Source organism: Mustela putorius, unplaced genomic scaffold (genome assembly GCF_011764305.1).
Source record: "Mustela putorius furo isolate JIRA1106 unplaced genomic scaffold, ASM1176430v1.1 tig00000835_pilon_pilon_pilon, whole genome shotgun sequence".
In the NCBI taxonomy this organism is placed as follows: domain Eukaryota; kingdom Metazoa; phylum Chordata; class Mammalia; order Carnivora; family Mustelidae; genus Mustela; species Mustela putorius.
The window spans coordinates 6716451-6742094 of record NW_025421492.1 but is presented as its reverse complement, the minus strand read 5'-3'; the positions used below and the strand labels follow the sequence as shown (position 1 = coordinate 6742094).

At 54.0% G+C, this 25644-nt stretch overlaps 1 protein-coding gene and 2 long non-coding RNA genes across 6 annotated transcripts in view; 2 read left to right on the top strand and 1 right to left on the bottom strand.

The window, feature by feature from the left end:
- ZNF236 (zinc finger protein 236) overlaps nucleotides 1-5241 on the bottom strand; it is a 99534-nt gene extending 94293 nt beyond the window's left edge. For 2 of the 4 annotated variants that reach the window (XM_045085238.1, XM_045085240.1), the window contains exon 1: nucleotides 5134-5238. In XM_045085238.1, coding sequence (XP_044941173.1) covers nucleotides 5134-5236 — 103 coding nt within the window. In that variant the 5' untranslated portion in view covers nucleotides 5237-5238. Of the gene's footprint in view, nucleotides 1-3600; nucleotides 4389-5133 lie in introns of those variants that run through there. The other 2 variants (XM_045085241.1, XM_045085239.1) reach the window with 2 other exon arrangements.
- Nucleotides 5242-5457: 216 nt separating this feature from the next.
- Nucleotides 5458-18657, top strand: LOC123393413. Its single transcript, XR_006608192.1, has 2 exons — nucleotides 5458-5904; nucleotides 16179-18657. It is a non-coding gene; the product is annotated as an uncharacterized LOC123393413 (long non-coding RNA).
- A 2579-nt stretch (nucleotides 18658-21236) lies between these two features.
- LOC123393412 lies at nucleotides 21237-25325 on the top strand. The gene is made up of 2 exons (XR_006608191.1): nucleotides 21237-22354; nucleotides 23123-25325. It is a non-coding gene; the product is annotated as an uncharacterized LOC123393412 (long non-coding RNA).
- The last annotated feature ends 319 nt before the right edge of the window (nucleotides 25326-25644 follow it).

Here is a 25644-nt window from a genome sequence, read left to right as displayed (position 1 = left end):
AGAACAGCCCAACCGCCGCGGCGTCAGAGGCGACAGCACGGGACAGGGAAGGCGGCAGGCCGGCGGGAAGGTGTGAAGGTGCGGGGCCTGCGGGGCCCTGGGCGCTGGCTGCCTGCGGCCGCTCACAAAGCTCATTAAAGTCTGGGCGCTTTCCCTGCCGATGTTTTGGTCAATTAACATAATGACTAAAATACAATAATAAAGGCTTCCAAACAATGCACACATGCGGCTTCTCCTGAAAAACAGGAAGCCGCGGCCACGGTTAGAGGGAGCCGAGCCGGCCCGTGCCCCCGTGGACCAAGCAGAGCTCGGCAGTCCTCCCGGGTCCCCAGACCTGGCCACCACCTGCCCCTCCTGCCTCTTACTACTGCGCTAGTTCGCGGGCGCTGTCTGACCCACAAACCGTTCGGTTTTTCTCCTGTGGCCAGAGCACACCGTCCGCTCGCACTGCTTCTGGCATCAAGCGTTCATGTCAATCCACTGAAGCCGAGCTTCCCACTCCGCTGAGATGTCGGGGGAAGGCACCTGGGCGGGGGCCATCCGTCTCTGAACCCCTCCGTCTCCTGCCCTTCCACCAGACCTGCCTTGCTGGTCTAGACCCGAGACCAGGGCTGTCAGGCCCTGAGCACACAGTGCCCCCCACCCCGGGGAAGTCTGCAGATCAGCGATGCCTGGGTCCCGCCTCATGGGCTCAGGCATGACTGGACTCAAGGCCTGCTCGTCGGGGTCCCTAAAAGCTCCCCCAGGTAACTCCATGTTTTGCCAAGAGTGAAAACCACCACTTGAGACCTTGCGTGTTATTTCACGTAATGAGTTCTAAGACTAAAACGTAATTTGAAAAACACTAATTGCTTGAGCACAGAGACATGGTCTGTACACAGAGAAAATACAAAGACCCTGATATAGGGTAAGCATCATTTTAAAAACTGCTGAACTGACTTCATCTCACAAAGATTTACGATTTTGTATGGTTTTCCCAGGCTGTACTTGTGTCAAAGACCAGTATTTTTTTTTTTTTAATAAATGCTTATAATGAAATGTTTTTGCTTTATTGTGGGAAAGACCAAGATTTTGAACTCCTGTTAACTCAGTACTTGATTCCAGGATCATAAAATCTTTAAATTGGATGTATTACCTAACACACTTTCCTCGAAATACTACGAAGTCTAGTCTCTGCCTACCTAAAAAGTTCAACGATGGAGAATGAAGGGTGCTCCTGTATGAAGACGTCTGGTCCATCCCTGGATACCCAATACCGTTAGGAACTTAGTATTTTAAGCAGATCCTGTCCTTGCCCTGGTCCTGCCGGGAGTTCTTCCTGCTGAAGCCTGAATCACCTTTAAACCCAACAGGGTCTGCTGCCGCCGCGTATGCTGAATCCCACTGCTCTTAGCTCATCCTAGCAGTCTAGTCCCCTTGGCAAGAGAAGAATAGTTCCTTAAGTCATCCACAGCCAAAATGGCCCAAACTGATCATCTGAGCATGAGAAGTCTTGCTTATTCATTTGACTCAAGGTCTGTGTGTCTCAGCGCTCTAGAAATGAAGGATTACAAACATTCCTCCAACAGAAAACAACTGAGCAAGGGCCACCTAAGGGCAAGCTTGGGAGAAAGCTTTGTACCACTGCACTAGAAAGAACAAATGGAAGCCATACAGGACCATCAGGGTCACATCATGACTTAGCGTAAACTAAAGTAAGTACCATAAAGAGAAAAGCCCCACCTCACTCATCTTTATGTCCCCAGGACAGTGCTGGGGACCAAGCAAATGCTCATTCAATAAACACGACCCTCACTGACTCCCATAGGAGGCTTCCCTCGCTCCAGGATCGCCCCCCACCCCCCGCCCGGACCCCCAGCCGGTGCCTGAAGCCACAGGGTGCTGAACCCTAGCTGTACGGTTTTCTCCTACACAGACGTACCTCTCACTGAGTCTAACTCGGAAATCAGGCGCAGTAAGAGATTAACAGTAATAAAACAGGCAACTCTAACGGTTTGCTGTAAAAGCCGTGAATGTGGTCTCTCTCCCTCTACATCTCTTACCAGGTGGCACTCACTCTTCTTCTTGGGACATCAAGCGAGGCACCGTGACACAGCGTTAGGCTACCACGACCTTGTGGTAACATGTCAGAAGAGGGCCACCTGCTTCCAACCGCGGGGAGCGGAAACCACAGGTATGGGGGGGACTGCTGTATGTATGCCCTAAGCTGATTATTACTCCAAGAAATGTTGTTTAGTGGGCCTACTCCCAATGTCTTCTTGAGGTTTCCATTCTGCCATCCGTTCCTCTGGGAACTCCAGACCTTGAGTGTCTGCTCCCTGCCACCACCAACAGTGCTCCCACCATCACAGGACACACACGGCCCTCAAGAGCAGAGGCAGGGACCCTGCTCTGGGGAGCTGAGCTGTGCCACCCAGCCCAGAGCAGGGCCTGCCCATCACGGGAAGTGCTTTGGCACATTTGTTGAAGAAATTTAGCGACTCGGTGTAGGGCTTGTATTCAACAAGAAAAAATAACGGAACACATACTTAAGAGTCAAGTCGCATCTCTGACACCAGCTGAGTGGACCTTCCACTCCACTCAGCCTCTCTGAGCTCTGTTCCCCATCTGTAAAAAGCCCCACCAACCTTCCAGGTTTCTCTTAAGAATAAAATCCATAATGGGAACAGAAAACAAAAGTATTTCAGATAATGAGAAATATTATTAAGACAGTCAACTGACAGCAACAGTCCTCAAACATTTTGATCTCAGGGTATTTGTACATATTTAAATATTACTGAGGACCCCAAAGACTCTAAATTTATACACATTATATCATCATTTGCCCTATTAGAAATTAAAATTATAACTGAGCACGTTTTAAAATATTTATTCACTTAAAAACCCCATTATATACACACTTTTATGAAATATATATTCTTCAAAAAGGCGATTAAGAAGTTTTCTTCATTAGAGTTTTCCCTTCTTCATTAAAAAGATCACAAATCTTTTCAATGTCGGAGTCCTCGTGTTCCCTCTGTTGCACTATGTCGTGTCTTATTTTCCTGCAAACTATCTTACTTGGGATGTGTTCAGCACGTTATTTCCGAGTGAAATGCATGAGAACGCCACCGCTTCCCACAGTCCGGGGCCACCCGCCCGCATTCGGGCAGAGGCGTGAGCAACCGCTGGACTCGCAGGGCCAGCGCGCACGGGGAGCGGCCAGCGCGCACGGAGAGCGGCCAGCGCGCACGGAGAGCGGCCAGCGCGCACGGAGAGCGGCCAGCGCGCACGGGGAGCGGCCAGCGCGCACGGGGAGCGGCCAGCGCGCACGGAGAGCGAGTGACATCACCGGACAGGATCGCGGTGAGAATACGGGGCGGGCACAGCCCTGCGAGTGTCTCCAGGAACCACCCGAGAGAACCACAGTGGCCGAGGGCGGCCGGTGCGCGACCTTCCTCTCGGACAGGTCTGGGGGAGCCCTCTGCTGGGAGCTGGGGCACCAGGCCTAACGCAGAGTAAGGGCAGGAGGCCTCTCAGGAAGGTCAGGGCACAGGCCTCCACGGGAGCCCCGAGAACAGGGCCAGATCAATTCGGATCCCGCAGGAATGTGGACTTTACCTTAAGCAATGAGCAAGCCTTTGAAGAGGCTTAATCAAGGTGCGGCCACTTCATCTACACCTGCACGCGCCCCCGCAGGCTGACGGCCTAGGGCAGGGCGCGCCCACGAAAGTCCACCCGCAGACGCCGGAAGGGGAGACCGAGGCAGAAGCTGCAAGAGTCGCTGTGCGCGGCCTGGAGGACTGGGCCCGGGGCTCCTCTCACGTTGAGGGCGGGGCAAACCCAGGTGGACACTGAGGCCACTTGGGAAGCTGGCAGGGACGGGGGCTGCCCCGGCCTTGGGTGGAGGCGCCTTCCCCGCGGGCCGCCGCGACGCCCCGCACCTGCCCTCTCGGGCCATACAGGACCGAACGGACGAGGCCAGCGGGAGCAGAGCGCGGCCCTCAGGACTCGCTGCGGCCCGCACCCGTCCGGCCGTCGCCCGGGTCCCGCACAGCCCGGCGAGGGCACCGCGTCCTCCGCAATCCCGTGAGGTGCCGACGCGTCCGTGGCCGCGTGTCCGCCCCGCGGCCGACCCCGAGGGCCCTGGCCACTGGCTCGTCCGCGCCGCGTCCTGCTCCACGCGGCGACGCCCGCTCCGGTCCGCCGCGCCCGCAGGGAACCCTTCTCCGGCGCGAAGAGCAGCGCCGGGGCCGCAGGCCGGCGCCCCGAGCCCACCGACCGCTCCCGGGAAGGGGCCCGGGGTCCCCGCGCTGCGTCAGCCGCCGGCGACGGGACGAGGACCCGGAGTCCCCGCGCCCCGGCCCGGCCCCGGCCCCTCGCAGCCGCCTCTGCCAGCGCCGCGGCGCCCCGGTCTCGGCCCCCGGGACCCCGCCCCCGCCCCCGGCGCCCGCGCGCCCCGGGCCCGCCCCGGACCCTCCCCGGACCCTTCCCGGGCCTCCGCGCGGGGCCGCGCCGCGAGCGCGCCCTCGGCAGTGCGGGGCCCCCAGGCCGAGCCGGGCGCCTCTCCGCGGCCCGCCCGTGGGGGAGCCCCGCCGCCCGCCCGTGCCGCGCGGGGCCCCGGAGACGCCCGCCCGGCCCGGCCGCCCCGAGACCCGCCCCGGGGAGGGCGCCTCCGTCAGGAAGGCCTCCGGCGCCGGGGAGCGCCGGGCCGGGCGGGCGGGCGGGCCGGGGAGGCCGGCTCCCCGCGGGGCACAGGGGGGCGGCGGGCGGCGGGAGGGGGCGGAGGACGGGGAGCCGCGCGCGGAGGGCGAGGGCGAGGGCGAGGGCGGAGGACGGGGAGCCGCGCGCACCGCCCCGACCCGCCGCCCGGCCCCGGAAAGTAGGCCCAGCCCGCGGAGGGGCCGCCGCGCCGCGCCCGTATCATTCCGCCCGCGCCCTGCGGACCCCGGGCGACCGGGGGCGGCGGCGGCGGCGGCGGGGACGGCGTGGGGCGCGGCGGCGGCCCCCGCCCCGACCCCGGCCCCGGCCCCGACCCCGGCCCCCGCCCCCGGCCCGCCGCCCCCGGCCCGGCCCGCTCCCGGCGGCCTGCGCGCCGCATCCGGGGACTACATTGGCGCGGAGCGGCACAGCGCGGCCGCCGGAGCCGCTTACCGGAGTCGCCGCGCGCCTCGCTCTCCCTGGGCTTCGGGGGGCGGCCCCGCGGCATCGTCGGCGGCGGCGGCCACCCCTCGGCCGCACACACACTCACACACATACACTCGGCGGAGCGCGCACGAGCGGGGACCGGCCGCGGGGGCGCGGCGCGCGCGCCCGGCCGAGCGGCGGAGGCGGGCGGAGCGGCCCGGGCGGGCGGCCGCGGAGCCGGGTCCGAGCGCCCGCGGGCCTCACGGGGGGACGGCGCCGGACCGCGCCAACGGGGCAGCTCGAACCGCGCCCACTTCGCCGGGTTCCATGGCCCGGCGGGCCGCGTTGGGGGCGTTGGGCGCGGGCGCGGGGTGGGGGCGGGGAGCGGCGCCGTGCGCATGCGCGCTCCGCACTCGGGCCTGCTGTGGACGGCGCGGGCGGCGGTCACCGGGCGGCCGCTGTCCCGACGGCCGGCGTGCGGGGGGCGGGAGGGCCGCGCTCGCCCCGAGTCCTCCCCGCGGTCCCTGTGGGAGCGGGCGGCCGGCATGAGAGGGCGGGGGCCCGAGGTCACTCTGGGTCCCCCCCTCCCCCGTCCCCACGGCCGGCCTGGGTGGGGCGGGCGGGCCGTGGTCAGCCCCTAGTCCCGACGGTCAGCACGAGCGGGGGGCGGGTGCTGTGGTCCCCCTCGTCCCCCTCGGTCCGGGGCTGAGCCGGGCCGCCGTCCCAGCGCGTGTCCCGCCGACGTCCCCGCTGGGCAGCCGTGAGGACAGCAGGGAAGGTGCGGTCGACCCGGCCTTGGTGAGCGGGAGCTGGTGGGCGGGTGGGTCGGAGCCGGGGTCCCTGGTGGGCCTCGGAGTGCCCGGCCGTCCCGGGCCCGGCCGCACGCGCGCCTCTGGGCAGGGCCGTGGGCAGGGCCGCGGGCGGAGGGCGAGCCGCAGGGTCCGCTTGCACGGGGGTGCGGCCGTGTGTCCCGCTGGGCCCGCGCTGACCTCCGCGGAACCGCGCTGACCCCTGCAGGCCAGGCGTTCCGGGGGCCACAGGGAAAACCAGGTCTTCCTCTGAAAAACCTGCAGCCATGGGACAGGAAAGACCAAAGTGGCCAATAGTGGTACAGATTCTGAAGCGCGACGGAGCAAGTTGAGGACGACGTAAATCCTGGTTGGAAAAAAATAGGAAAGACAGTCTTAAGTAAAAGTTGGTGAAGGCCTGCGTTCGCCCAGAGATGGCAAGAATAGGGCTTCCCAGGGAGGGGGCAGGGTCCTAGGGGGGTATCTTCTCAGGAGCTTCCGCTCCGTTCACTTTTGTCTGCACGTGTTCATCCAAATCCTCATACTCAGGTCCTGAAAGAAAGAAACAGGCGGAGAATCTTATTTAAAGAGAAATGAGCTCAGCGACGTCAGCCAAAGAAGAGCAAATACTGACATCTTTTTAACTGCCCCCATTTTAGCGTTGCACATGGTCGTGCAAGGTGCCGTTGTACAGAGCATAGTGCTGACATTCAGAGCGGCTAAATTCGACGGAGGGTGCACAGCCCAGGGAGAGTCCAGGGTGCAAACCATATGTGCTTACTTGTTCATCCGTGTACACGCTCGCATCAAAACAGATACACATACGTTTAGACAAAATATGACCATTACATATGCATATCAGGCCTAGGACAGGTATAAGGCTGAGAAGAAGATTGGACTCAGATTATAAGAATCTTGGGTCATTTGTAAATCAATTTGGATGATAATATGTATGTATGTGTATGTATATATATGTATGTAAAATTCTGTTCTGAAAATGATTTGAAGCAATTTATATCAGTAAAACGTAGATGAGGAAATCAGGATAAAGGAAGAAATTAGAAAACCCAAGGGAATAAGTACCTAAACTAGGAAGTCCTATGTAGTTTAAAAAAAAAAAAGTGAATAGGACATTCAATCCCAGGTAGAAGTAGATGTGGTCACGTACCAGATTCTCACCTGTCCACAGAGAACAGCTGTATTCCTATGTAGTTTCATAGCTTGGTTTCTTTTTTTACTGTCCATACACACACCATCTGTACTCAGAGACGGTTTTACTTCTTCCCTTGTGACTTGGATGCCTTTTGTTTCTATTTCCTGCCTAATTGCTCTGGTTAGGACTTGGAGTACGATACTGAGTAGGAGTAGATGCTGAGTAGGAGTAGTCCGAGTGGACACCCTTGTCTTTTTCCCGAGCTGAGAAAGCTCTGAACAGCTCACCGCTGAGTATGACGTTCGCTGTGGGCTGATCATAGAGGGCCTTTCTTATGTTAAGATGCCGTCCTTATGTACCCAATTTGTTGGGAGCTTTTATCAAGAAAGGATGTTGAATTTTATCAAATGTTTTTTTTTCTGTATGTATTGAACATGTATCTTTTGTTCTGTTGATGAGGTGGTGTATCACATTAATTTACATTGCTTTCCAAGGATAAATTATACTTGATCGTGGTGTACGTACTTTTAATGGGCTGTTGCACTCGGTTTGCTAGTGTTTTATTGAAAAGGTTCGCGTATAATCATTCACCAGGAATATTGGCCGATAGTTTTGTTTTTCTTGTATCCTTACCTGGCTTTGGTATCAGGATACTCCTGGCCTCATAAAATGAGTTCAAGTGTATTTCCCTCTTCAGGTTTCTGGAAGAGTTTGAGAAGGATTCATGTTATTCTTTAATGTTCAGTAGAACTCACTGGTGAAACCGTCTGCTACGGGTCTTCTCTTTGGTGGAGGTTTTTATTACCGTCTTCGTCTCCTTCCTCACTGGTCAGTCCAGTTTCTCTGTCTTCAGGACTCAGTCTCGGCAGCTTGCGCGCGTCCGTTTCCAGGCTCTCGCTCCTGGGGGTCCCAGAGGTTCCCTCGGAGGGCTGCTCTTCCTCCAGCTCATTTTTAAATTGATTCCTAAAGCAGACATTAAAAGGGGGAAAAAACATAGTCCCCCCCCCCCCCGAACCAGCACACAAGGCACAGCTAGGGGACAGGCCACCTCCCCCGAAGACGCAGCTGAGCATCTCCCTTGGGGTGTCCTCTCCCTAGAGGCGTCTACTCCCCCGACAACATGACAGCCCTTTGCCTTTAGGGCTGCACGGGCTTTTTAGATGTCTTTGGATAAATGACGTCTGGGTCAGTTTTCAGCTTTGTCAGAGTTTTCCGAGTTCGTCTGTGGCTTGCATCTTTGCGTCATACGCATTTGTGATACTGATGCCGATGCCTGTGGCCGTGTGTTTGTACTGCTGTAGAGCGTTTCCTTGCGAGACTACGCGCGCCCGGTCCATTGTCGACAGACTGCCGGGTTATGGCCGGTGGTTTTTGGGGGGTTTTGTTTGTTTGTTTTTAATAATATGCTACTTGTTGCACTTGCCTTCTGGTATTGGTCTTTTTTTTTTTTTTAAACACAGGATGAAAAATATTTCTTATTTTTTGCTTTCAATTTGTCCCGTGTCAGCTAAGTTTACTTTTCTCCACTTTCTTTCTCTTTTTTGGACGGACCTTCCCCCGCCGGCCCGTTCTCCTTTTTCCCCTTTGCTAGTTTGAAAGTGATCTGATTCCGTGAGGGGCAATGAAGAAACTTCAGGACGATACTTAGGAAAGCCGAAGGTTGACATCTTTTCCGTTCTCCTAATTTATGAACTATTGTTTGGTGTTTTAATTCTACTTTAAACTGCAAAAGATACTCTTGTTTTCTTTAGTCTAATCTGTGTGAATACACTCGCATATCCCAGTGGACTTATATTCTGATTTTTCTTGTCCTCTGCACTCTTCGTGCCCCCAGACTTCACCTTCTCTCTCTGTCTCACGTACTCTTACCGTTTCACCGAGACACAGGACTAGCAGCAAACGTTGTCATTTTTTGTACCTGAAAATGTCCTTATTCTGCCCTCATTCTTAAAAGATGCTTTTTCTGCTAAAACAATTCTAGGTTAACACTTGTTTTCTTTGAATCCGCTGAAAATATTCCACGTACAGATGAGTTTCTGTTGCAAAGATGACGCGTCGGTTCTCGGTCTTTTCCTTTGCAGGTCATTTTTCCTCCCTGGAAGCTTCTGTGACCTTCTCTCGGCCGTCGCTGACTTGCAGACCGGTCGGTCATGGGGTGCCGGGGTAGATTCTTCCATTTACACGCTCAAGGATTCAGTAGGAATTCTCAGGGGTTGTAGGTACAAAGGCAGCCTTAGCCTTAATTCTTTCTCTTTCTCTTGGGATTCCAGACAGATTTATGAGAGACCTGCTTATTTTACACTCTATTTTTCTTAACTTTTCTTTTTTATTTTCTCTGTACTTTATCTTGGATAATTTTTTAAAGATTTATTTTGCAATTCACTGATTTTATCTGCTGCCATGACTTAAGATAAACCTACCATTGAGTTTTATAATTCATTTATGTTTTATTTATCTTTTATAATTTCATTCTTTTTTCAAATCTATGGTAAACTTTTCCAACTTTTTAATGACAAAATTATCAAGCATGAAAATAGTTGAAAAAATAGTATAATGAACTCGCATATACTGAACACTAGATTCAACACTCTTAATATTTTTTGCCATATTTGCTTTATCTATTTTTCTTTTTTAAAAAGATTTTATTTATTTATTTGACACAGAGAGAGAGAGATCACAAGTAGGCAGAGAGGCGAGGGCGGGGAGGGGGGAAGCAGGCTCCCTGCTGAGCAGAGAGCCCGACGCAGGACTCGATCCCAGGACCCTGAGATCATGACCTGAGCCGAAGGCAGAGGCTTAACCCACTGAGCCACCCCAGTGCCCCATCTATATGTTTTTCTATTGTCTTTTGTTTTTCTGTGTGTGCAATTTTCATTTCTTGTAATTCTGTTTTTGCCAAGCTATTTGAAATAAGCTGTAGACATCACAATGTATTACTCCTAACTACACTGATGCAGTGTACATAAAACATAACTACTTCAGCATAGCTCTCCTAAGAATACATGCCTTTCCTTACATATCCATGATATCATTACTGTAGCTAAGAAAAATATCAGTAATCTAATATATTTAATATCTACTCGATATTAAAATACCCCAATTGTCTCGTGTTTATTTCAGCAATCAAGATCCAAAAAGGACTCTTTTTTTTTCCCCAACACTTTATTTATTTATTTGACAGAGAGAGAGAGAGAGAGCACAAGCAGGGGGAGCAGCAAAGGGAGAGGGAGAAGCAGGCTCCCCCAGGGCAGGAAGCCCCATTCGGGGGTCATGACCTAAGCCGAAGGCAGATGCTTTGCGGACTGACCACCGCCCCAAGACTCGTCTTCAATTCTTATTCTGCCTCGTTTTATTTTTAACAGCTTTGCCGAAATACAACTAATGTGCAGCGAGCCCATATGAAAGGGTGAAGTATGATAAATTCCGACAGCGATACAGTCACGCTGTGAACAGTCCCTGTCACCCAGGCAGGTCCTTGTTTTCCGGTGCTCCCGTCCCCTCGCCCTGGTCCCCAGCTCCCGGCAACTGCTGATCTTTCTGTCACTACAGATTAGAGTGCATTTTCCAGAGCGTTATATAAATGCAACCGTGTGATATGTGCCCTTTTTACCTAACTTCCTTCACTGTGAATAATTACGAGATTTACTCACATTGGTGTAGTAATCAATAGTTTATTCCATTTTACTGCGGAGTATTTTTTTTTACTGGGATACAGTGTACATACGACATTCGTTTCAGGTGTGCAGCACAATTACTTGTAACTGTATATATTGCGAGATAACCCTGATGAGTCTAGCTAACATCGATCATCACACAGATAAAACAAGGTTTTATCCTTGTGAAAGCTTATAAGATCTACTATCTGCGGCTTTCAAATACACGGTACAGTGTTATTAACTATGGTCATGTTCCCCTTTCAGGACTTACTTATTTTATAAAAACACAGAATGCTTCATCATGCTTGCACGGGCGCATGCTACTTCTCTCTGTATCCTTCTGATTTTATCGGACGTGCTGCCGAAGCAAGCACCGAGTGCTCTTTCATTTTATGGACAGACCACCGTCTGTCTACCCACCCTTGGGTTGTTTCTGGTCTTCAACTCTTTCAAACAGGACCCAGACTAGGGCAAAAGAACAAGGCAGCTCGTGTTCACTCTCAGGTTCACACACCTGTTCCCTGTGCCTCACTTCGCGTGGGCCCTGATCACAGACGACACTGCTAGGAACATGTGCATCAAGTCTGGACACGGACACGACGCGCGCCTTCGTTTTTCCTGGGTAAATACCTAGGCATGGAGTGGCAGGGTCAAAGGGTAGCTGCTCCTTTCACTTTTTTAGAAGCTGCTAAACTGCTTTCCAAAATAGTAGTGACTGCCTGACCTTTGTACGAGCCACGCAGAGCATGCCGGTCCCTCCGCTCACTCCTGCACTTGGTATGGTTAGCCTTTTGGGTTTCAGTCTTTCCCATAGATGTGTCATGATCCCTTACTGTGCATTTGCTTTCTCTAATAACATGAAACTGAGCGTCTTTTCATCTGCTTATTTGCAATCTGTGGATTGTCCTTGAGGTAGTGTCTGTTCAAATCTTTTGCCCATTTGTAACTGGATCATTTGGCATCTCGGTGAGATGCAGAGGTATCTGATACCTCAAATGCGGTTCCTTGCCAGGTACAGGTTCTGTAGTACTTCCTCCTAGTAGGTGGCTTGCCTTTTTCTTTGAATGGCATGAGTTTTGGGGTTTATCAAAGTTCACATGATCAATTATTTCATGCTTTTTCTGTCATTTCAAGGAAATTTTCCAAGTCCAAAGTCCTTAAGATTTTCTGTGTTTACTTTTGGAAGTCTTCGCTCTTAGAGTTTGGTCTTTTTCTGTTATGGTTAATTTTAAATTTGGCCTGAGGTAAGGGTTGAGTTTCCTTTTCTCAACACGATATCCAGTAGCTCTAGCACAACTTGATAAAAAGGTGATTACTTCTCCGTTGAAATGCCTGGTCAAAATTTTTTAAAATTAATTGATCATGTACGTACAGACCTATTTTGGAGTCTATTCAGTTCTACTTTAGTGTTTCTCTTACCTCTAGTGCCACACACATTTCCTGAATTTTGAAATCAGCTTGTCAATCTCCAAAAAAAAAAATTTTTTTTAAAGGCAGCTTAGATTTTTTAATAGAATTGCTTCAAAAAAAAAAGAATTGCTTTGAATCCATAAATGGATCTGGGAGAAATCCACACCTTCAGCATGTGGAGTCACCTGGTCGGTGGCCACAGTGTGTGGCTGGTCCCTCAAGTCTCTTCTTTTGTGTCTCATTCTGTGTTTTGTCGTTTCCAGTGCTCAGGTCTCGCCCATCTTTTGTCAAATATATCCCTCCAAGGTGGCTAATATTTTTTATGTCACATTAAATATATTGTTTATCTAGTGTCAAATTGATAGCTCTACTTTTTAAAAATTGGTTGTTTATCCTAAAAACTTAAAAGTTACAGTAGATTTTTTTGTGGATTCCAAAACTTTTTTTAAATAAATGATTTTGATTTCTGAGAATAAACGGTTTCACTTGTTTTCTAATAAGGAACTGGCTTTTTCCCTTTTTCTGGCTTTATTGCATTGGCCATAATTTCTAACACTAGTTGTAATACTAAGACACAGACATAGTAACAGCAACTGTCTTTCCCTCCCTGATATTAGGGGGAAGGGAATCCGACTGTCCCTTGACCTGGGAAATTAGCTACAGGTTTTCTGGGGTTGCCCTTTGCCATATTGAGGTCATTTCCTCCTCTTCCGAGAGTGAGAGTTTCTGTCATGAATGAATATTGCACTTGCTGACATCTTCTTAGGAATGTTTGCATCTGTGTTCATGAGGAATATCAGTTTGTAGTTCTTCTGTTGTTCTCTTAGTCCTGTGTTTTTCCGGTTTTTGTATTGGGTCAATGCTAGTCTCAAATTGAACAGTGAGGCAGCCCTTTCTCTTGAATCTGATGGAAGAGTTTAGCGTTAGCACACTGTCCCTTCCAAGTCTTAACAATGTTTGGCCTTTTTAATTTGTTGTGTTTTTTTTTAAGATTTTATTATTTATTGTGTGAGAGAGAGAGAGAGAACGCTCAAACAGGCGGAGGGCAGAGGGAGAAGCAGGCTCCCTGCTGAGCAGGGAACCCAATGCAGGACTCAGTCCCAGGACCCTGGGATCATGACCTCAGCCAAAGGGCAATGCTTAACCGACAGAGCCACCCAGGTGCCCCAATCTGTTTTTGTTCTGTTTCTCAGGTTCCAAAATAGGGTTCAAGTTAAGGGTAATGAAGAAGAAAACAAAAATGCTGGGCATTAATCATTTGCGGCCAGGCACATTCACACGTTTAATCTCTGTTAGATACCCCAGGACTAGAAGAGTGCATTATAGTCCCATTTTACAAGTTTATCAAAAGAGGTTAAATAACTTGCCTAGTTATGGGCAGTCCTGGAGTTCAGATTGGAAAGCACGTCTCCAAGTCTCCAGAAACTGTATCCCCTTTCCTACAGCAGATGAGCAAATCGAAGTGTCCATCTCGTAGTCTGAGAAACTAAGGTCTGGGAATACGAATTTAACTCCCCTCCAGTTGCTTAATGCACAGGTTGTGTACTGAACTAGACTCTGTAGTCCACCTGCTGCTGAAGCCGCCTGGGGTAGTTCCAGAAATAAACTGACTTAGTTTGACACCAGAGAACATGGAAATAACATGATAAGTGAAGCCACAGCACTCTCATATGAAGACACGAGGAAGCAATGAATTTGCTGAGTCCAAGCCGGAACTCATAGTGATGCCAGTCGGTTCCGACTCGTGACTCTCTCAGAAGCAGGCAGGAGCCCAAGAAGCTGGGCACAGTCCGCATGGAAGGGGGTGTGAGGACTGTCAGAACTGACGGGGGGCTCGGAGGGCACGATCTCCCCAGCGGGATTTTAGAAAGCACAATCAGCTGATAGGAAAGAAGGAGTGACGTTCATTCAAATTAGACAGCAAATGATGTGCGCATGTCTTGAATAAATAGGGAAAGAATGAGGCTTCATGAGGACACGGGACATGCCCACGGGCGGTGATGGAGGAAAGTCGCCATCAGGGACGGGCTCTAAAAACCACCAGAGGGCAGAACGACCGAGTGGCGACAAGTTCCGCGCGGGACACGCAAGAGACGGCTTCGGTTTGCGTGTCCACCTTGCGTGTGTCGTCTGCCTTCTCAACCACTTGCCGGTGCCCACTACAGCCAGGCGCGTGGCTCCCTCCTCAAGGACAGTGAAGGACAAGCTCTTGCACTCCTGTATCTACCAAAGTAGTGAGCGGAAAAACACGGGGACGCGAGGGGTTCGTGTACCAGAAAGTTAAAGTGGCATTGGAAAGAGAATGCGGATTTTAGCTTCTTTATGCCAAAGACGACTTGTTACAGAGGTACAGAGGCAGCCATGCCGAAAGAGGGGACCACACCCCACCCCATTCCTGTAGAATCCTAAACACAGCCAGCCCACTGCCCGGGAAGGTGCCCCCAGGGCCGAGTGATAGAGGAAAGGGGCACTTTCCAAAGCCCCGCCACCGCTGACCCTTCCTGTCCCTCTCCTGCTGTCCACGAGGACCTCCGCGCCCACTCACCGCTCGCACTGGCGGAGCGCGGCTCCCCGTGACTGCTCCCTGCCCTGCAGAACTTGCGAGGGGCCTTCTCACGCCACTTTCACCCGGTCTTCCCTTCGGTCCTCCAGAACTCCTTAGGGCACCCGGGTCAGGCCCCCACGACTCTGCTGTCTCCGTCTGCTGCCCTGCTCTCCCTGACTTCTGGTGGCTGGGCGGCCAGTGACCCGCTCAGCTCACCCCCACGGCCCGCAGCCGCACCTGGCCCTGGGCTGCTCCCCACAGTCCGGCTGGTGTCGCAGCGGACGCCCGTCTTGCATCACTCTCCGCTTCTCGAGCTGCTCGGGCTGTGCCTCCGGCCCCTCCCGGTGAGCGGAGCCCCTCCGGCACCTGCCTGGTCTTCCCATAGCCACGTGCCGGTGTCGCTTCGAAGCCATCTCACCCAACCCGGACCGGCCTTCCTCCCGCCAAGCTCGCGTGTCGGTTAATCTGGGCGCCTGGACGCAGCTTGCTGGCTTTCCTGTGCTGGTCCCCGCTGTCTCAGCAGAGGTGTCCGGGGCTTGCTTTGTAGCTCTGCACCACGTTCCACTAACCTCCGCCCCACCCCCTTCCCCAGCCCGGCTGCCAGAGCTCCCCCTGCGTCATCTTCCCCTGCGTCGTCCCAAGCTCCGGCTAGGCCCCCAGTTGGCCTGCGTTTCACACACGCCAACCTGCCTGCCGAGTGGGCATTCCGAAATCCAAACCTGACCTTTTCACTCCTAAGCTAAACCGTTCTGAGGCGCTGTCAATCCCTGCACCCTGGATTTGCGAGTGTATTATGCGATGCTAAACCGCACGGAAGTGTGTAAGTACTGCTCCCGACACCGCACACGCGTCGCCGCACCGGCCCAGGCATCCCAGGCCGGAGACCCGTGTCCTCAGGGCCTCTGTGTGGCACAACTGCAGGGGACACGCCCAGGGGTGGAGCCATGCGCCCTCCCAGCTGTGGGAGCAGCCCTGCGTGGGCTCCCTGTGTGCCCCAGGTGCCTCCTCCGGGCAGTCGCCCCCAGACCCGGAGCTCACCTTCAGGTGCTTGCTCTGTCCGCGTCTGGAAGCTGTGAGCAGGGCTGTTCCTCCCACTTCGCGCAAGTGCTGGCGACCCCATCCACGTGGGCATCTGCGTCCCCGTCCCCTACGGGGACGGTACGCGCTGTCTTCACCTTCACGGCCGCAACCGTTCCACTGTATGACCATACTGCGATTTTCTTAATCTCTTATGCTGATGAAATTTAGGCTACTTTTGATTTTTTTTTTTTTTTTTTTTTTTTTTTTTTTTTTTTGCTACTACAAGTGTTATTGCTCCAAACGTCCCTCTGCATGTCTCCCTGTGGATATAAATGTCCTGGGTTGCAGGAGCGGACTTGCTGCGGTTTAACGTGATTTTCTAACATGAGCACAAGCATGTACATTCTCACCAGCAGTGTCTGAAAATCCCTGGTGCTCTCTGTCCGCGGCCCTTGGAGTACTACCAGGCTTCTCTTTTTTTTTTTTTTTTTTTTTGACAGAGATCACGAGGCAGGCAGAGAGAGAGAGAGGAGGAAGCAGGCTCCCTGCTGAGCAGAGAGCCCGACGCGGGACTCGATCCCAGGACCCTGAGATCATGACCCGAGCCGAAGGCAGAGCCTTAAACCACTGAGCCACCCAGGCGCCCCTGGGCTTCTCAATTTTTGCTGACCTGTGAGGTTTTGGGTTTTCTTCGTTTCTCGTGAGGCTGAACCTCTTGTTTGCTTCTCCGCTTCAGTGATTTGCCTGTCTTTGTTTTTGCCTATTTTAAAAATTCAGTTTTCTGTATTTTCACTGATTTACTGTAACTTTGTATATTCTGAATATTATTTTATTGATAAATACAGGTATTTTATGAGACAGATACTAATATTTTATCACAAAATCCAAGTTTTAATTGGATTGTGATCTCATGTACCAGCCTTTTCCCCAACCCAGGGAGTTTCACATGTTTCCATCATGACATTCCGGATCCTTTCTTACTCACCTCAAGGGCCTTTCCTGGCTTCCGAAGGCTGTGCGTCCCTCTGCTGTCTGTGTCCTCCGCGGTCGTGACGCTCACGGCCACTCGTGCTTCCGTCAGACCCAGCGTTCCCCCGTCCCGGGCCGGATGAGGCGACCTCCGTCCTGCAGCCAAACTCCTCCCCACCATCGCTTTGGTTATCTGAGGGGCTGCTTTTCCCAACCAGATTTTGGGAGTTTAATCCCTTTGTTCGGACAGGGGGATCTGTAGGAAGCACCAGGGCCCTTCAGACTCAGGGTCCACACGGGGAGGGCAGAGTGGTCTGGGTGCGAAAGCCCCCCCGTCGGGGTGGGAAGCCAAGAGCAAAACCAGGTCTCTGGAGGAGCGTGGTTCATCCCACAGCCAGGGGCCAGGCTGTGGACGGGACTCCATCCCGGGGAGCCACCGGGAAAACCCACCTGGACGCGGGGTGAGGTCCGGGGCTGCAGGTGGGGAAGGGGGCCCAGGGGGGCTAAGCGCTCGCAGGTGGGACTCTGCTCGCTTCACCGTGTGTGGGCGGGTCCCAGGCTCGGCTGCCAGAGTGGCTTCGCAAGGTCACCCAGCACACGGTGCAGTCACCACGGCTCTCCCTGTGCCCGGACCCCACGAGGTGCGGAAGGGCTGCTCTGGGCTAATGTCAGTCAGTGCCCCCTCCTGCGCACCCTGCACCCCCGGGCAGGGGTCACTGCTGATCCAAAAGAACAGGGCTGGGCTCCACATCATGTCACTAGATGCAGGGACGCGGGTTCACACTCAGAGGCAGGGAGAGGAGAGGAAGGAGGGAGGGCGGGAGCGCCATCTGGTGGCAGGTCCTGCCAGCAGCACGTCCTCCGCGGGGTGAGGCCACCGGAGCCGGTCATTGCTGGAGCTCCCTGGCTCTTGTAACAGCAGGTAACCTCTGCTTCCCGAACCACAGCGCAGAGCAGGCTCTCAATGGACAGATTCCTCCTGCAGCTTTAGCTTTCCAGGAAAGTGCAGCTGCTGGTGCAGAGTTCGTGCAGTACGGTCTCTCCTGGTAATGGCATCTTGCTTCTGTTGGTGCATTTATCTCGAGGACGAACCGATACAGACACATTAGTGGTAAGTAAATCGCGCGCCTCGTGTGCATGCAGGAGGTTGACTCCTGGTTCTGTGGGTCTCGCACGTGCCAGTCACGCATCCACCGCTACGGTACAGGGAAGAGCTGCAGAGCCCCCAAATTTCTCTGTGCATCGCCTATCCCCCCTCCTCCCTCCTCCACTCTTGAACCCCAGGCAGTGACTGATCGAGGTCTCCATGGCTCTGCTTCTCCCAGGACATCAGAGAGCGGGACTCACACGGTTCCCGCCGTTTCTGGCCGGCTGCTTTCACTTCACTTCACTTCGCTTGGTGGCTCCTTTCTTATTAGGACTGAATAATATCCCCTGGTCTGGAAGGACCCCAGTTTATTTACCCGTCACCTGCGAAGGACGGCTCGGTCACTTCCAGGCTTAGGCGATAATGTGGAAACCTGCTATAAACGTCTGTGTGCGGGTGTTTTTGTGGACATCGTCTTCAGACCCTGTGGGTAAATAGCAAGAGTAGGACTGCTGGATGGTGTGGTGAGTGTTTAGCTTTTGTAAAAATCCCAGAGAGCGCTCTTGGGGCAGGGAGTGCGAGTTCCCGCGGCCCGCCCCCCTCCTCTGGCACCGAGCGTGGTGTCCTCAGCATGTGGACAACCGCAGAGGTCTGGCCCTTCTGGTGGGTCTGTAGTGGTGTCTCAGCACGGTTTCTAATTCGCATCTCCCCGCTGACAGATGGTGGAGAGCATCTTCCCATCAGCTTATTTCCCATCTGTGTGTCTATGGGGAGATGCTTGTTCAGGTCTTTGCCCATTTTTGTAATTGAGTCGTTTGCTTGTTGTTGAGTTTCAACTTTGTGTATTTTGGGTACCAGTGCTTTATGTGTTTTGCTATATATTTTAATACAAATGAAATAAATGCACAGATGTGTAAATGAAACATATTTGTTGGGCTGTCACTTAAAATCACCTCCTACACTGTCTGTGGTATGTGTCCAACATTTTGGGAAATATTACTTAAATCTTCGGATTGAGGGGAAAGAGCCAGTTCCAACAATAGCGACGCATTTCCATGCTCATATAATTACAGCAAGTAACTGTAAGAGCGTCATGGAAACTCACTTCTCACAGACTTGATTAGACATCGCTATTTTAGAACTGGTGGACTACTGGGACCCCCCATGCTTGAGGCTTAACACATACCAACATCTGTCCAACACCATATGCCTTGGGAACTCACTCACATGCACATTTACATTCTATTTATTTCAAAAATTTCTGGATAGCTGTTTCAGCCTATTCAGGCTGCTGTAACAAAGTACCCCAGTCTGGGTGCCTGACACACAACAGAACCTGGTCTCTCACCGTCTGGAGGCTGTTCATCCAAGATCAAGGGGACCGCGTGGTCAGGTTCTGGGGTGGGCACTCCTCTGAGCCGCGGACGGCTGTCTTCTCACCACGTGTCCTTACCGGTGAAAGGGGCCTCTTTTCAGAGCACTCCTGAGGACTCCACCTTCAAGACCTTATCACTCCCAAAGTCCCAGCTCCTATTACCATCACCCTGGATGGGGCCAGGGGTGGGGGGTGGTCAACAGGTAAACTGGGGGCGGGGGAAGAGCACTAACAACCCCTCCCTCACAGCAGCTAACCGTGATCACTGCTCTTAGCGGTAGGTCCTGCCATGTCAGCCGCGCTGCCTATGCACAGGTAAGTTTTAACTTCAGTTGATGAGTAGCAAACACCGTGGAACTTCCTGTGTGTACCAGACCTTTCCAGGAGACTTGGAACGGGGACAGCATGGAGACAGAAGCATCCTTCCGGTAGGAGGCCAGAGCTCTCAGGGCCGTTCATCATTTACTTGCGTGTTGAGTTTCTTAACTTCCCTGAGGCTCAGCTGATAGATCTAAAGGAAGCAACAGCTCAGGTTCTCTTTAGCGCTGACACTTTTTTTTTTTCTTAAGATTTTATGTATTTATTTGACAGCACAAGCAGGCAGAGGGGCAGGCAGAGGGAGAGGGGGAAGCAGGCTCCCCACTGAGCAAGGAGCCCGACATGGGACTCGATACCAGGAACCAGCGAGCACGACCTGAGCTGAAGGCAGAGGCTTAAGGACTAAGCCAGCCAGGCGCCCCGAGTCGGACACTTTCATGATTCCGTGGCTTCTGGACGCTTACCTGGAAGACACAGGAAATGCGGCGTGGGGGAGGCTGCGGGCAGAGCAGGCCGGGTCTGAGGGGCGGCCACAGCAGGAAGGAAGCCACAGCTTCACCTCGGCCGAACCCCGAAAGGAGCAGCGCGGTTGGGGCTGGAGCTCCCGACGGTCCGACCTCACTGGACGACTCCCTGCGGAGCACCATGTGGTGCTGAGCTCCACGCTCAGCAGCAGAAACAAGACACAAAACCCAGCGCAAAACCTCCCGCAGAAATTTCGTCTCAAACGCGACAGCTGCCATCATGCTGGGACAGTCAGCGTCGCAAGTCCAAGCTTCGTCCAAAACTGCAGCGCGGGGAGCCGGACCCACCCGCTCCGGGCGCCGGGGAGGTTGAAGGCTCCCCTTGCTCCGTCTCTTGTCGGGGGAACAAGCAGAGTCCTCCCGGAGGCTGCTGTGAGCTGTCCGCGGTGGACACAGGATTTATGGCCGCGTGACAGCCTCCAGGCGAGGGGGCCACTGTCACGCCCTCCAGACCCTCCGGCAAACGCCAGGCTCCGCGCCAAGCCGCCTGCCGCGCCGCGTCCCGGAGCCCTGGGCTCCCGGCTGCCGCCTGCTCCGCTCTCCGTGGGACCTGCCCCGTCAGCCGCTGACCGTGTCTCTGGAGGCAAGAGGAGAAAGCCAAAGTCTGGCGCGAGGTGCTATTTCACAGTTGTAGAAACTCCAAACAAGACCTGGAGAAGAAAATGCCGGAACTGGTTTCCGTCCGTCCACGGAGCCCGGGGGGTCCTTCTCTCACGCCCTCCTCGTCTGTATAGCGAGCATTTGGGAGGCAGGCGTCTTAGCCTGGTTCGGCCAAGAGCAGAGTCCGCCGCACGGGCTTCGGTGCGGGTGTCGGGTCTGCCGTGGCACTGCACGGGACGCGGGTCGGGACGGAAGCCCAGGGCCACGTATTCCCCAGTTGGGGCCACCGTGCCCCCGGCCGGGGACCTTCTGATGGGCATAATGAAATGCATCCCAGAACCACCTGCCCGCCTGATGGAAAGAAAGTCCAAAGGGCCATTTCTACCCTAATATTTCTGGGTGGTTTTTAACCAAGTAAAGCTTGGCAAGAACTGTACCTTGTCATAGACCCCTCATGTTCTCCCTCTGTTGACGATGGGCGTCTGAAACGCGATTTCGAACCCAGAAATAAAAACAAAGTCCCCCAGAGCGCCTGGGTGACTCAGTGGGTTAAGCCTCTGCCTTCAGCTCAGGTCATGGTCCCAGAGTCCTGGGATCGAGTCCCACATCGGACTCTGCTCAGCAGGGAGCCTGCTTCCTCCTCTCTCTCTGCCTGTCTCTCTGCCTACTTGTGATCTCTTTCTGTGGAATAAATAAATAAAATCTTTTAAAAAAAATAAAGTCCCCCCATAACAACAGAACAGGGCCCCAGGCATCTGGCAGCCACTGGCCTAGCGTCCAGGCTTCTCCCTCCCCAGGCGACACTACTTCCCCGCACCCAGCAGCCTCACCCAAGAGAAGGAGCTGAACAGGCAGCCCGACTGCAGAGAGAGGGGACAAGCCTGCGGGGAAGGGCAGCCCTGGGGACCCTGCCGGGGGGAGCACAATGCTTCCGGGGCTGAGGCTGCTCCAAGCTCCAGGAAGCAGCCGGGGAGAGGCTGCCAACGCCAACCCAGGGTTCGGGACACCTGGTTTGTACGCGTGCATGGGCTCAGCTGCTTACTAGCTGCGCACGACTGTGGGTAAGCTTCAAGGCCACTCGCAGACTTTCTTTATTTCGTCAGCTGGAGACCAAGGGCTAATAGCTGACCCGTGCAGTCAAGAGAGCACCTCGGACCATCTACGGAAGCACTGGCAGTGCCTGCCCTATAGGACGCAGACCGTGTGCTCCGTCTCACAGAGCAGCATCTGCCCGCACACTCCCGGTCTGAGACCATGCTCGAAGCCCACGTGTCCCTGGGTCACCAGTGGGCGGGGACCAGGCACGCCTGAAGCCCCCCTCGCGACTCCCCGCAGCACTATGCCGACGTAACGTGGAGGCGCGTCACAAATATTTGTGGGACCAAGGTGAAGCTGAGGTCTGTTTATGCTGCTTTGGAAAACAGTGTTTGGACGGATTGTCGCCAAGTCTGGCCGGTGTGTTTGGCTCGTGTTGAACTTGGGGTCCCTGGAAGTCATCATCTCCGTGAGCAGTTGTCCTGGGCAGCTAAATTTGAGAGACTCGCCACCCGTCATCTGGAGAGCAGTGCCACATGCTGAAGGGCTGTGGGCAGAGGGCACAAGCCAGGTGCAGTGACAACGAGCCCACAGTTACGAGTCACGGCCGCAGACGCTCCGCGGGCTGAGAACCGAGATTTGTTCCGGCTGTTTGCTCACGAGCACGTCTGGGCAGCACGGCCCCGTGGCAGCGGCAAGGCATCCTTCCCTGCTCGCTTCGTGGTTCGGGCAGACAATTCTTCCACAGAGATGCTCGCAAGCATCGGGGTAAATAAACTCACTTTTTCATCCTAGATGCCGACACTTTGCAGAACGAGGTCCTACCACAACCGGAATATGCAGGGTGCCGGGTCACTTACATTGGGGGGGCAGGGAGCGAGGTTCTCTGCCCTTTCCTGGCCTGATGGCTTGTGTAGCCACAGTCAGGACCCTGAAGACTTCCATGACAATCTTTTTATAATTTCAATTTTTTATTTAAGTTCTAGTTAGTTAACAGATATGGTCGATTTGGCGTCAGGCGCAGACTTTAGTGACTTACCGCGTACCTGTGACACGCGGTGCTCACCACAGTGCCCTCCTAATGCCCGAGCCCCCCGCCTCCCCGCAGCAACCCCCAGTTTGTTCTCTAGAATTGAAGAGTCTCTCACCGTTGGTCTGCCTCTCTGATTGTCGCCCCCTCCCCCGTGTTCGTCTGTTTTTTAAATTCCACTTATGAGTGAAATAATATATTTGTCTTTCTTTGGCTGACCTGTGTCACTTAGCATTGTACCCTCCAGTTCCAGCCACGTCGGTGCAAATGGCAAGATTTCACTCTTTTTGATGCCGCCTAATAGTCCGTTGTGTGCACCACATCTGCTTTATCCATTCGTCTACTGATGGACACCTGGGCTCTCTCCACAGTTGGGCTATCTGTGGGCGTTGCTGCTGTGGACACCGACAACCCCGTTAGAGCCCACCCACCTTTCCGACCTCCAGCTTTAACCCTGACAATCTGTTTTCCATCTCTAAAATTTTTTTAATTTAAAATTTTTTCAGACTTGTACTATAAATGGGATCACGGATCGCCAGGAACCACCAGAAGCGAGAGAGGCAGGGAAGATCCCTCCCCGAGAGCAGAGCCCGGCCTTGACTTCAGGCTTCTGCCCTCCGGACGCTGAGAGAACAGGTCCTGCTGTTTCGACACCACCCCACTGTGACAGCCCCAGAAAACCAACACCACAGAGAAGACCGCAAACGTACACCACTGGGCGTCTATGGGACCATCACACACGTTCTTGAACGGCAGCTCTGTTCTCAGGAGGGAACACCGGGAAACTTTGCACACAATCACAGATGGGAACATGAATTAGCATATGATAGTCGCAGAGCAGAGGTGGTCAAATGGAGCAGGGACACCGATATGCAAAACAGGTGTCAGAGATGACATGCAGCACGCTACCTGTCCCCACAAGGTGGACGTCCAGTTAGAAACCTGCTTCCCGGGGTATACACACACACGTATGTACTCCGGTACCATGTGACGCCAAGAGAAACACTGGAGAGGACAAGCCAGGCCCCTCTGGAGGGGTTATACAGGCAGTAAGCGGAGGCGTTACCATCAAGCGTCTAGCTTTCGCGCTGGCCAGGGGCTCACAGACACGGATCGTGAGGTTACAGACACACAAATCCATCAAAACGCCCACGCGGGGGCTGACCATGACAATGTTTCATGAACCCGGGATCCCAATGATGTCGGTTTGGTGCACATGAATCCAATAAGCAAAAATAAACATGTCCAAGTCCTATCACCCTGGGAGGAAGGGGGGCGTGAGGACGGCCAGCCACTTCTGTGCCTGCTTGTCATCGAATAATTGGGTTCTACCTTTTTTTTTTTTTAAGATTTTATTTATTTTTGAGAGAGAGAGTGAGCACGAGCAGGCAGGGGTGGCGGTTAGAGGAGAAACCCTCCTCACTGAGCGGAGCCCGCGGGATCTGATCCCAGGACCCCTGATCATGACCCGGGCAGAAGGCAGATGCCCCAACACTTGGGTTCTCCCTCGGTCCTCATCTTGCGGAACATGCGGTGATGGGGCTGCAGCCGCACGAGCACGCACACGATACTGTGGGAGCCCGGGGCACTGGAGCCCCGAGCATGAACCCATTCCAGACAGCGGCCTGCACCTGCTCCCGCCCGCACCCCACGGCCTCCCAGACCTTCGAGGCCCTTGGGTGTTATCACCCAGCGGGAAAGCCCCCTACCTTCGGAGCCCAAACGGGCCTGTATTACCGTGTTTTGGTTTTTGCGTTTCCTTGGCGCCTGTGACTGGGCATTTCCCATTTCTTTGCTGGCCTTGTCAACTCCTGCTTTCGGGAACACTTGTTCAGATCTGTGACGTTTCTGTTTCGGAGTGGAGTTACTGAGCTGCCTTTTTCTTATTGGTCTGTGAGAGTATTTTACATACTGACCACCAGGAACGTGGCTGAGCGATTAATTAATCCATTCGAACTCCGTTGTCCTGGCAGGGAACTCGCTGGAGCATCTGTAAACCGTGGGGATGCTGGGCCCCTTCCCTCACTCAGCACTGCTCCAGAAGTGCGCGGCCAGTGCTCGCTCGGGGTGCCCGGGGCGCCCGCGGCAGGCTGGGGCCTCCCTTCTCACCCCGCCCTGTGCCGAGTCTGTCTTCGCCGCACAAAGAGCGTGAGGACTTCTGCAGGGATTAACAAGCTACACACTGTGCTTACGGGTTATTTGACATTTCAGTTGCCGCCTAGTGTGAATGAGCTCTATTGTGAGCGGTTTCAGATTCACCACGCGCTTTCGCGACGGCCGGCTTGGAAGCCTGTCCTGCATTTTCATCTCCAAATCACAAGCAATTTCCTCTTGGACTCTGTGCACAATGTGCCAGTGTCACGTCCAGAGAAAATCAGTTTGTGCACAGTAACCACATCGATGAGTCACTCATCTCCCTGAAGTCAGACTTTGTGCAGATAGAAAGATACCTCAGAGGTGGCTTTCCCCACGCGGCTGACCCGCAGTCTCCGTTAACAGTCAGCAACAGGCGCCGGCCACCGCGGGAAGGGGCGGGCCGATTACGCACGGACGAGAACACGAGAGAAAGGAAGCTTGGAACCGCCGGTGAGAAACATCTCGCCCTCTTTGGAGGCCAGCATATGATCCCTTTTAAAAGAGAGAGGCAGAAATTTTCATTTCTTTCCCAATCACTTTATAATGTCCCATTAAAGAGATATTTGGTTAAAACGTGTTGATTTTCAAGTAGAAACGAGGGGTGTTCCCTGGGGGAGAGATTCCAGACTGAAGCTCTGCGGGAAGCCCGGGTGTGGGGCTGCCGCACCGCTGTGCCCGGGCCTGGCCCTCCCGCCCCACCACGTCCGATGCACTGCCCGGTCACTCTCCGGTCACTCTCTCATCTCACCTCCACCACGTCACTGCACAGAAGAGCAAGGAGAGCGGTTTTCCGCAGTGATGCGGGTCCAGCCCTGAGTGAGAGTCTGTCTCCACGGCTGACACCCGGTGCTGGCGGCGCCGGAGGGGCTCTGCGGTGCGGGACGCAGGACGA